Source organism: Kogia breviceps, chromosome 18, assembly GCF_026419965.1.
Source record: "Kogia breviceps isolate mKogBre1 chromosome 18, mKogBre1 haplotype 1, whole genome shotgun sequence".
In the NCBI taxonomy this organism is placed as follows: Eukaryota; Metazoa; Chordata; class Mammalia; order Artiodactyla; family Physeteridae; genus Kogia; species Kogia breviceps.
In genome coordinates this window covers 3,375,922-3,388,028 of record NC_081327.1, presented here as the reverse complement: position 1 = coordinate 3,388,028, position 12,107 = coordinate 3,375,922, and the positions used below count along the sequence as shown (strand labels likewise).

General features: G+C 49.5%; 2 protein-coding genes across 4 annotated transcripts in view; one reads left to right on the top strand and one right to left on the bottom strand.

Annotated features, from left to right (window-relative positions):
* Nucleotides 1-2,131: 2,131 nt before the first annotated feature.
* NLRP7 (NLR family pyrin domain containing 7) overlaps nt 2,132-12,107 on the bottom strand; it is a 46,657-nt gene continuing 36,681 nt past the window's right edge. Inside the window, exon 6 of the mRNA XM_067018802.1 lies at nt 2,132-3,486. Within this exon, the coding sequence (XP_066874903.1) occupies nt 3,303-3,486 (184 nt within the window). The 3' untranslated portion in view covers nt 2,132-3,302. The remainder of the gene's footprint in view (nt 3,487-12,107) is intronic.
* LOC131744566 (leukocyte immunoglobulin-like receptor subfamily A member 6) lies at nt 4,547-8,377 on the top strand. Of its 3 annotated transcripts, XM_067018922.1 has the most exons (7): nt 4,556-4,699; nt 4,867-4,903; nt 5,056-5,339; nt 5,487-5,789; nt 6,015-6,311; nt 6,575-6,877; nt 7,792-8,377. In XM_067018922.1, the coding sequence occupies exons 1-7, from the start codon at nt 4,666-4,668 to the stop codon at nt 7,935-7,937; spliced, it is 1,404 nt and encodes a 467-aa protein (XP_066875023.1). In that variant the 5' UTR covers nt 4,556-4,665; the 3' UTR covers nt 7,938-8,377. The 3 variants fall into 3 exon arrangements, with proteins under 3 accessions (XP_066875024.1, XP_066875023.1, XP_066875025.1); XM_067018923.1 differs by lacking the exon at nt 5,056-5,339 and having other exon boundaries at nt 4,547-4,699; nt 4,867-4,902; XM_067018924.1 differs by lacking the exon at nt 6,575-6,877.

The following is a 12,107-nucleotide window of genomic DNA, read 5'->3' as shown; positions in this document are numbered from 1 at the left end:
TTTAGTTCTATGCAAACATTAGCATATTTAAACTTTGTACAAACCCTCCACAGAATGCCATACTTTTCACTTTTTTTAAAACAACTTTATTGGAGTATAATTGCTTTACAGTGGTGTATTAGTTTCTGCTTTATAACAAAGTGAATCAGCTGTACATATACATATATCCCCGTATCTCCTCCCTCTTGCGTCTCCCTCCCACCCCTCTAGGTGGTCACAAAGCACGGAGCTGATCTCCCTGTGCTACGCGGCTGCTTCCCACTAGCTAGCTATTTTACACTTGGTAGTGTATGTAAGTCCATGCCACTCTCTCACTTCGTCCCAGCTTACCCTTCCCCCTCCCCGTGTCCTCAAGTCCATTCTCTATGTGTGAGTCTTGATTCCTGTCCTGCCCCTATGTATGGTATTTGTTTTTCTTTCTGACTTACTTCACTCTGTATGACAGTCTCTAGGTCCATCCACCTCACTATGAATAACTCAATTTCGTTTCCTTTTATGGCTGAGTAATATTCCATTGTATACATGTGCCACATCTTCTTTATCCATTCATCTGTCGATGGACGCTTAGGCTGCTTCCAGGTCGTGGCTATTGTAAACAGTGCTGCAATGAACACTGGGGTGCAAGTATCCTTTTGGACCATGTTTTTCTCCTGATATATGCCCAGGAGTGGGACTGCAGGATCGTATGGTAGCTCTGTTTTTAGATTTTAAGGAAACTCCACACTGTTCTCCATTGGCTGCACCAACTTACATTCCCACCAACAGTGCAGGAGGGTTCCCTTCTCTCCACACCCTCTCCAGCATTTATTGTTTGTGGATTTTTTAAAAAATAACATCTTTATTTGAGTATAACTGTTTTACAATAGTGTGTTAGTTTCTCCTTTACAACAAAAGTGAATCAGTTATACATATACATATGTTCCCATATCTCTTCCCTCTTGTGTCACCCTCCCTCCCACCCTCCCTATCCCACCCCTCTCGGTGGTCACAAAGCACCGAGCTGATCTCCCTGTGCTATGCGGCTGCTTCCCACTAGCTATCTAATTTACATTTGGTAGTGTGTATATGTCCCTGCCACTCTCTCACATCGTCACAGCTCACCCTTCCCCCTCCCCATATCCTCAAGTCCATGCTCTAGTAGGTCTGTGTTTTATTCCCATCCTACCACTAATCTCTTCATGACATTTTTTTTTAGATTCCATATATATGTGTTAGCATACAGTATTTGTTTTTATCCTTCTGACTTACTTCACTCTGTATGACAGACTCCAGGTCTATCCACCTCATTACAAATAACTCAGTTTCATTTCTTTTTATGGCTGAGTAATATTCCATTGTATATATGTGCCACATCTTCTTTATCCATTCATCTGTTGATGGACACTTAGGTTGCTTCCATGTCCTGGCTATTGTAAATAGAGCTGCAATAAACGTTTTGGTACATGACTCTTTTTGAATTATGGTTTTCTCAGGGTATATGCCCAGTAGTGGGATTGCGGGGTCATATGGTAGTTTTTTAAGGAACCTCCACACTGTTCTCCATAGTGGCTGTATCAATTTACATTCCCACCAACAGTGAAAGAGTGTTCCCTTTTCTCCACACCCTCTCCAGCATTTATTGTTTGTAGATTTTTTTGATGATGGACATTCTGACCAGTGTGACATTCTGACCACTGCAGTTTTGATTTGCATTTCTCTAATGATTAGTGATGTTGAGCATCCTTTCATGTGTTTGTTGGCAATCTGTATATCTTGTTTGGAGAAATGTCTATTTAGGTCTTCTGCCCATTTTTGGATTGGGTTGTTTGTTTTTTTGTTATTGAGCTGCATGAGTTGCTTGTAAATTTTGGAGATTAGTCCTCTGTCAGTTGCTTTATTTGCAAGTATTTTCTCCCATTCTGAGGGTCGTCTTTTGGTCTTGTTTATGGTTTCCTTTGCTGTGCAAAAGCTTTTAAGTTTCATTAGGTCCCATTTGTTTATTTTTGTTTTTATTTCCATTTCTCTAGGAGATGGGTCAGAAAGGATCTTGCTGTGATTTATGTCATAGACTGTTCTGCCTATCTTTTCCTCTAAGAGTTTGATAGTGTCTGGCCTTACATTTAGGTCTTTAACCCATTTTGAGTTTATTTTTGTGTGTGGTGTTAGGGAGTGTTCTAATTTCATACTTCTACAGGTAGCTGTCCAGTTTTCCCAGCACGTTTGTGGATTTTTTGACGATGGCCATTTTGACTGGTGTGAGGTGATACCTCATTGTAGTTTTGATTTGCATTTCTCTAATAATTAGTGATGTTGAACATCCTTTCATGTGCCTCTTGGCCATCTGTATATCTTCTTTGGAGAAACGTCTATTTAGGTCTTCTGCCCATTTTTTGATTGGGTTGTTTGTTTTGATGATATTAAGCCTCATGAGCTGTTTGTAAATTTTGGAGACTAATCCCTTGTCAGTCACATCATCTGCAAATATTTTCTCCCAATCCGTGGGTTGTCTTTTTGTTTTGTTTATGGTTTCCCTTGCTGTGCAAAAGCTTTTGAGTTTAACAAACTTTTCTTCTTGAACTAGACAAGTTAATACTAAGCTCCATATGGAAAAATAAAAACGTAAGAATACCTAGGAAAACACACAAAGAGAAGAGCTGTGCGGGTAGCGGGGACAAGCTCAACCAGAAATTAAAACACACCATACAGCCTCTGAGTCGTGAGGAAATAAGAAAGCCTAGATGCGTCTGCTTATTATGACAGAAGCAACACAAGAAGGATTGGCCGTACTTCACAAGCATTTAAAAGTAGCGGGATATTATAAACAATGTGATTTCCATGTGAATGGGTGCACTTGGGAGAAGAGACGCTTTCGCTATGGCATAGGGTCGGTAGCTGCTAAACTTATAAAGTGAAAATTTAATAATAAGGAGCATGATATGTACAAACTCTCAAAGTACCTCCCCACAAACCAGTGATTAATTACAAAGGGCAACTAACAGCTTTACTCTGGAGAAGCCTGGGGCATGCCAAATTAACCAAGTTAGTAAAGACCAAGTCACCGAAAAGGAGAAACAAGGACAATATGGCTCGAGGGGCATTCCACCCCCAAATGCACAGCTCGCACCTAACCAGGAAGTGGTTTGGGCAAAGCTCCTACGCTGTGTGTGTCGCACTTCCTCTCTCTGCAGGGTCTCCCCTTCCTCAGCAGCCCTCACTCACCTCTCTCATCAACCCCAGTATGCCCAAGGCTGTGAGGAAGGGACCCAACATCTCCATTCGTGAGCTTGTTTTAAATCTCATGAGTCCAAACACGATTCCCTGATCTAGGAGCACGTGCAGATGAACACAAACCACGGAAGTGGGCGGAGAGGAAATGCCTCGGGCAGGAACCACTGACCTTCCGACCGGCCGGCTCGAAACCCAGCACCGGGCTCTCGGCACTTGATGGCATATTTGGACCGTGTGTGGAGCGCACATCCGGGCTTGATGACGGGCAGAAATTGTGTTCTGAAAAAGGAGACGTCATGCATCTTATTGGGGATGGCAACAGAGGCTGACGGGTAGGGAAATAGCTGTTCTGCTTCCTGTGAAACCTTTAGTGTTGAAACCCTCGCTGGGGGTGACGCGCGCCTGCCCGCGGAACCCTCTCAGTGGGCGGGGCCTCCCAGGCGCTGTCCTCCTGTCTCTCTGCTCAGCCGGGCGGGCAGGAAAGTCACCGTGATTTCGAAACTCACCACCTGCTCTACCTTACTGCGCGCGGAAGGATACTGAGGCCGATTCCTAGTATTCTCGTTTTGTACGCTTAGGATGAGCCCTGAATTTCCCTTTAAGACCCCCCCAAGGCACCTTCCAAGTGGTGGAGATGGGGAGACGGTTCTGGATTACCCGGGGCGGGGGGGGGGGCATGTTACCACCAAGGTCCTGATGAGTGAAAGAGCGAGACAGAGGGGCCCGAGCCGAGGTCGATGCGACCCGGAGGCAGAAGTTGCAGACACGCGCCTGCTGGCTGGGAAGACGGGAGGGGGTGAGTCAAGGGACGCGGCAGCAGAAGCTTGAAAACGCGAGGGACTGCATTCCACCCCAGAGCTCTCCGGGGCAACGCAGCCTGGCGACAACTTGAGTTTAACACCAGGCTTTCCATTTGCACTTCTCGCCGCCAGAGCGTGACGGTAAAAAACCTGCGCTGCTTTAACCCATGCACTTAGAGTGGTGGCCACGGCGGCAACAGGAAACGAATACACTGAATCTCTCTGGGGTGTTTTGGTGGTCGTTGTTCAGGTGTTTGTTTCTTTGCCAATCTGAGCTCTGCAAGCTCAGGGTTTGAATCTCTCATGTCCAGGGATGTACGTCTAAGCCAGGCACACTGCAAATACCCAATAAATATGTGTTGATGCTTGGGGCAAAAAGGACTTCAGGCCACGAAGGCAGCAGCTTACGGGTCAAGTGAGGCCTCAGACGTGGGCAGATATGTCCGCGGAAGCCTGCTGCCCACTCCAGCCTGAGCCCTGCGGAAACGAGGGCCAGGGCCCTGGGGAGGGGCAGTTCCCCTTCCTGTGGGGCTGCTGGCATGACAGCTCCGTGACCGGAGGACCAGCCTCCCAGTGGACACACCCTGTGGGTCTGTCTGTCCCGTGGGCACCGCGGTCTCCTCCAGCTGCACTGCCCGGACCACAGGGACGGGACGCCATGACCCCCAGCCTCACGGCCCTGCTCTGCCTCGGTGAGATGGAGGGGGGAGGGGAAGCCCTAGTCGGGGAACGACCCCTCCCCACAGCCAGGCTGCGCCGCCCGGAGGCCCGGAGGGCCCAGGACTCAGCAGGCTCATGGGGGGTGGGGAGGCGCTGCTCAGGATTCAGGGCAGATCTCTCACAGGGGTCTCTCTTCCAGGGCTGAGTGTGGGCCTGAGCGCCCAGGGGCCGGCAGGTGAGTCTGTCCCCAGGTGACCCAGCTCCCTCCCTCCCAGGCAATGCGGATGGGGGACAGCAGCTCTGCGCTGAAGGAGAGGGCTTCTGGGGGGTTGGGGCTGAGAGCTGGGGGCCTGGGGGTGAGGATGTCTTGTGACCCAGCCTCTGGTGGGACCCTCCCCAAACCCACCATCTGGGCTGAGCCAGGCGCTGTGATCCCCTGGGGGAGCCCCGTGACCATCTGGTGTCAGGGGACCCCGGGGGCCTGGGAGTTCCGTCTGCATAAAGAGGGAAGCTCAGCTCGCAGGGACACACAGAGCCCACTGGAGCCCGGGGACAAGGGCAAGTTCTCCATCCCACACATGACACAGTCTGACGCAGGGAGATATCACTGTTACTATCTCAGCCGCAGTGTCTGGTCAGGGCGTAGTGACCCCCTGGAGCTGGTGGTGACAGGTGAGAGGACACTCGGGGGTCCCGGCCTCAGGCTCTGCCCTCAGGAAGGGGGTCTGCTCTCAGGGGTGAGTCCCTCTCACAGCCCAGCCCTGGGGGAGGCGAGGGGGGTGTGAGCCCCACTTCACAAGCTCCCTCCTTCTCTCCTAGGGGCCCACAGCAAACCCACGCTCTCAGCCCTGCCGAGCCCTGTGGTGACCTCGGGAGGGAACGTGACCCTCCAGTGTGGCTCACGGCAGGGCTGGGACGGGTTCATTCTGACTAAGGAAGGAGAACACAAGTCCTCCGGGATCCTGGAGGCACAGCTACGCCTCTATGGGCAGACCTGGGCCCTGTTCTCCGTGGGGCCCGTGACCCCCAGTCACAGGTGGATGTTCAGATGCCACGGCTTCAACAGGGACACCCCCCAGGTGTGGTCGGCCCCCAGTGACCCCCTGGAGCTCCTGGTCCCAGGTGAGGAAGTCCCACCCTGGCCTCACGCACTTTCTGAGGCACGAGGCAGATTATTAGATGCTTTTCTCCCAGGACGGTCCCAGATGAGAGGGTGGGGGGGGGGGAGTGGGGCGCACAGGACAGAGACACAGAGTGTGAGCGACAGGGAGGCCTGGGGGCCAGGACGGGAGAAGGGGCCTCATGGGAGGAACTGGCCCCTGCAGCCCCGGGCTGGTCCTCCCCCAGGTGTGTCTGGGAAGCCCTCCCTCCTGACCCCGCAGGGCCCTGTCGTGGCCTTTGGACAGAGCCTGACCCTCCAGTGTCGCTCAGACGTCGGCTATGACAGATTCGCTCTGTCCCAGGAGGGGGGACAGGCCCTCCGCCAGCGCCCTGGCCGGCAGCCCCCGGCTGGGCTCTCTCAGGCCGACTTCCCCCTGGGCCCAGTGACCTCCACCCACGGGGGCCGGTACACGTGCTACGGTGGACACAACCTCTCCTCCGAGTGGTCGGCCCCCAGTAACCCCCTGGACATCCTGGTGGCAGGTGAGGGGCCAGCGGGTCAGCCGGGGACCCAGACTCCGCACAGGCCCTGCCGGGGGAGCCCCAGGTGGTGATGCTGGAACCAGGCGTGAGGGGTCCCCAGGGAGCGAGGGGGAGAGACACAGAGAGACGGGGGTGGGCAGGGAGAGGAAGAGACTCTGAGAAAACAGACACAGACAGAGATGAGGGGCCCCAGGGAGGCCCTGCTGAGCAGCAGTGCAGAACCAGAGGGGCGGGCAGCCCCTCACCCCCCTTCCTCTCTCTAGGATGGTTCCCTGGCACGCCCTCCCTCTCGGTGCAGCCGGGCCCTGTGGTGCCCTCAGGAGAGAACGTGACCCTACTGTGTCAGTCAGGGAGCAAAACGGAAACTTTCCTTCTGTCCAAGGAGGGGGCAGCCCGTCCCCCACTGCGTCTTAGATCTAAGTCCCGAGGTCAGCATTACCAGGCCGAATTCTCCCTGAGTCCCGTGACCTCAGCCCACAATGGGACCTACAGGTGCTACAGCTCACTCAGCAGTGACCCCTACCTGCTGTCACACGCCAGTGCCCCCCTGGAGCTCGCGGTCTCAGGTGAGGGGCCCCGGCCCTGCCCCCTCAGCCTCAGGTCAGCTCAGGGCTCCGTCCCCAGAAATGTCTGAGGTAGTAGTGAATGAGGGGACACAGGGGGGCTCCAGACAGGAGGACATTCAATGGTCCCTGACTCCAAACTCTCATCACGGAATCCTGGGTCCTCAGCTTTTGAATCAGTGGGAACTCCCAGAAGTAGGAAAATAAGATTATAGGGTTCAGGGCTTCCCTGGTGGCGCAGCGGTTGAGAGTCCGCCTGCCGATGCAGGGGACGCGGGTTCGTGCCCCGGTCCGGGAGGATCCCACGTGCCGCGGAGCGGCTGGGCCCGTGAGCCATGGCCGCTGAGCCTGCGCGTCCGGAGCCTGTGCTCCGCAATGGGAGAGGCCACGACGGTGAGAGGCCCGCGTACCGCAAAAAAAAAAAAAGATTATAGGGTTCAATCTCAGACTGAACACAGAACAGACAGCACTCAATTATTTCTGTATTAAGAGACCACTTTCCTCACTAATCCTGAGCCCCGGGAGCACAGAGTGATTCACAAGCAGGCTCTGCATTCAAAGAGCACATGGAGGCTGAGGGAATGCAAGGAGGAGAGCAGAGGGCACCTGGCATAGCAGAGGGAGGGTTCAGGAAGGAACGGCCTAGAAGCTGTAGTATGCGAACTGGAGGCACTGAGGACACAGAATCTGGGAGAAGGGCTCATGTCTCCCCAGTTCCTCACGACACCCTTACTTTATGATTCTCATGAGCAGCTGACACCGTCCACCCACCACAAAACAAGTGGGGTGAAATCACTCAGTGATGGGGCTGGGCTCTGAGGGTCATGTCCTGTCAAGGACAGGCAGGTTCCCTGGGTGAACATCCAGGATTCAGGAGCGACTGGGATCTGCTCTGACCTTGTGACCTCTTTGTCCAGAATCCCTGGCCTCACACCCCCGAGACTACACAGTGGAGAATGTCACCCGGATGGGCGTGGCCGGCTTGATCCTTCTGGGCCTCGGGATTCTGCTCTTTCAGGCTCAACACGGCCCAGGAGGGACCCAAGATGCAGCCACGAGCTGAACACAGAGGGAACCACGCGCCCTCCCGAGGGGAGGAGCCCTGCACGTGACCTTGTGCGCCCCGGAGGTTCTGGAAGAGAATCTGCGGCGCGTGTTGTGTGAACTGTCTCACCAGGGAGGGAGAGACGCGACGTGGGTGCAGGAGAAGGTCTGGGAGTCCCCGTGGAGGACTGCGCCTCTCTTAACCGTGGTGCCTTCCCTCCCCAGCAGCGAAGACTCTCCGTGGCTGCCCCGCCCCCTCTCACCCCGTGGCCTGAGCCACACCCCCGACGGCCCGTCTGGGTCCACACCTTTATACACCTTCGTGCTCTGTTTCATTTATCATGAAACACGTTTCTTTAGTTTTAATTTCCACATTCGCGAATGTGTGTCATTGACCTTTATTCGTTCATCCCAGAACACAGACTCTGTTTTAATAACTGAATAAATGGGTGAAAACAGTCTCCAGTTTGGAACAGGTAAATGCAAAACTCTTCCCTAAAACTTTTCCTGGACCCATCAATCTATTCTCTCCTCATGACACAACACCTAGTACAGTCTCTCCAGAAACACAAGGTGTTTGAAGTGACAGCCAGCGGGTGTGCTGCTAAAATGGCTCTAAAAATGCATCACTTCTTCAAAAGCCCTAACTGTGGCAATCGTCTGTTTCTTTGGTGTAAATACTCTCTTTTTGGTCAACTTCAAGGTAATTTCTCACTGAATTTCTTTTTTATTGCTTTCTAATTAACATACAATATACTAGTTTCAGGTGTACAACATAGTGATTTGATATTTTTAAACATTATGAAATGATCACCACAATAAAACCAGTTACAATCTGTTACCACACAAAGTAGTTACAGTATTACTGACTATATTCCTTATGTGTACATTACATCCCCATGACTTATTTCTTTTACAGCTGGAAGTTTGTACCTCTTAATCCCCTTTACATATTTCATCCTTCCCCCGTCCCACCCTCTCCACTATGGCAGCCACCAGCTTGCTCTCTGTACCTATGAGTCTGTTTCTGTTTCGTTTGTTCTTTCGTGTTGTTTATTTTTGCTTTTGTTGCCCTTGCCTAAGGAGACATATCCAAAAAAATACTGCTTTCTTCAATGCCATATAGATTTAAGAACACAGCTTTTTCACCTCCTCAGTTAAATTTATTCCTAGGTATTTTATTCTCTTTGAAGTAATTTGAAACAGGATTTCTTTCTTGATATTCTTTCTGATAGTTCATTTTTAATGTACAGAAAAGTGGAAGATTTCTGTATATTAATTTTGTATACTTTACTGCAACTTTACTGAATTCATTTATTAGTTTTAATAGGTTTTGGTGGAGTAATTAGAGTTTTCTATGTATAGTATCATGCCATCTGCAAATAGTTACTTCTTCCTGTCCAGTTTGGATGCATTTTATTTCTTTTCCTTGACTAATTGTTGTGGCTAGGACTTCTACTACTCTGTTGAATAAAAATGGGGAAAGGGAGCATCTTCTCTTATTCCGGATCTTAGAGGAAAAGAATTCAGCTCTTCACCATTCAGTATAATGTTACACTAAAGGACTTTACATCATGATCCAGTGAGAGTCATTCCAAGGATGCAAGGATGGTTTGACATCCATAATCCAACCAATGTGATACACCACATTCATAAAATGAAGGACAAAAACTACATGATCATCTCAACAGATGTAGAAAAAAACATTGGACAAGATTCAACACCCATCTATGACAGAAACTCTCACTCAAGTGGGTACCGAAGGAACTTACCACAACACAATTACAGGCCATAATGACAAGCCCACAGGTAACATCATAGTCAATGGTGAAAAACTGAACGCGAACCCTGTAAAACCAGGAATAAGACCAGGATGCCCACTCTCACCATTCTGCAACATGGTACTGGAAGTCCTAGACAAAACAATTAGGCAAGACAATGAAATAAAAGCCATCCAAATTCGACAGAAAGAAGTAAAACTGTCACTATTTCTGGTTGACTTGATTTTATATATAGAAAACCCTAAAAACTCCAACAAAAAACTATTAGAAATGATAAACAAACACAGTAAAGTTGCAGGATACAAAATCAATATACAAAAACCTGTTGCATTTTTATTCACTAAAAATGATCTAGCAGAAAGAGAAATTAAGAAAACAATCCCATTTACAATTGCAATAAAAATAATAAAATACCTAGGAGTAAATTTAACTGAAGAGGTGAAAGACCTGTACATTGAAAATTTTGAGACACTGTTGAAAGCAACTGAAGACACAAATAAATGGCAAGCTATTCTGTGCTTACGTGTTGAAGAACGTAACATTGTTAAAATGTCCACATTACCTAAAGCAATCTACAGATTCAGCGTAATCCCTATCAGAATCCCAAGCACGTTTTCCACAGAAATAGGACAAAAAATATTCTAAAATTCCCATGGAACCAGAAAAGACCACAAAGAACCAAAGCAAGCTTAAGAAAAAAAGAACAAAGCTGGAGGAATCACACTCTCTGATTTCAAACTACATCACAAACCACAGAAATCTAAACTGCATCATAGTGGCAGGAAATCAGATACATAGATCGAAGAACAGAATCGAGAGCCCAGAAATAAACTCACACATATATGAACAATTAATTTACAACAAAGGAGCAAAGAACATACAATAGAGAAGGAATAGTCTCTTCAGTAGATGGTGTTGGGGGACTTCCCTGGCGGGCCGGTGGTTAGGACCCCGTGCTTCCAATGCAGGAGGCGCGGGTTCAATCCCTGGTCAGGGAACTAAGATCACACATGCCGAGTGGCGTGGCCAAAAATAATAACAAACAAACAAATAAATAGTGTTGGGAAAACTTGACAGCCAAATCAAAAATAAAAATAGACCACTATCTCATACCCCACACAAAAATCAACTCCAAATCCATTAAAGACTTGAATGTAAGGCTAGCAACTTTAAACTCTTAGAAGAAAACAGAGTACGCTCTTTGACACTGATGTTAATATCTTTCTAGATCTGTCTCCTCAGGAGAGGAAACACAGGCAAAAATAAACAAATGGGATCACATCACTCCAAAATCTTTTGCCCGGTGAAGGAAACAATCGACAAAATGAAAAGACAACCTATGGGACGGGAAGAGAGAGTTTCCAATCACGTATCTGATAAGGGGTTAATAACAAAAATATATTTTAAAAACGCATACAACTCAACAACAAAAACACCAACAACCTGATTTTAAAATGAGCAGAGGAAGGGAATAGACGGTGTTTCAAAGAAGACATACAGAAAGCCAACGGGCATGCGGAAAACACGTTCAACATCACTCATTAGGGAAATGCAAGTCCAAACCACTATGAGCCCTCGGCCCTGCTGGAAGGGCTGTTATCCAAAAGGCAAGAAATAAAACGTGTTGGTGAGGCTGTGGGGAACAGCTATTCTCCACGCACTGTTGGTGGGAACGTAAACGGGTGCCGCCACGGTGGGAACCAGTATGGAGGCTCCTTGTAAAATTAAAAACAGAGCTACCATATGCTCTAGAGAGTATTCCACTTCTGGGTATTTATCGATGGAAGAGAAAAACACTAATTTGAAAAGATATGTGCAGCCCCGTGCTCACTGCAGCGTTATTTATGATGAACAAGACACGGAAACAACCTAAGTGCCCATCAACAGATGAATGGATAAAGGAGATATGATACATCGGGGCTCCCCTGGTGGCGCAGGGGCTAAGAATCCGCCTGCCAAGGCAGGAGACATCGGTCCGAGCCCTGGTCCGGGAAGGTTCCACGTGCCGCGGAGCAACTAAGCCCGTGCGCCACAACTACTGCGCCTGCGCTCTGGAGCCCGCGAGCCACACCTACTGAAGCCCGCGCGCCCAGAGCCCGCGCTCCGCCACGAGAGAAGCCACCGCAACGAGAAGCCCGCGCACCGCAACGAAGAGCGCCCCCCGCTCGCCGCGACTAGAGAAAGCCGTGCGCGAAGCAACAAAGACCCAGCGCAGTCAAAAATAAATAAATAAATAAATTTATTAATTATTGCATTTTCATTTCCTGTAGGTTAAACTGCGATTTTTGTTGTTGAGATCCTTGATGGAACATCTTCCAAAGACCCATGGAAACCGCCCCCCCCCCTTCCTTCAACCTACAACCATCCCTCCTTCTTCCCTATATGCTCCTCAGCGCTGGGGAATCTGC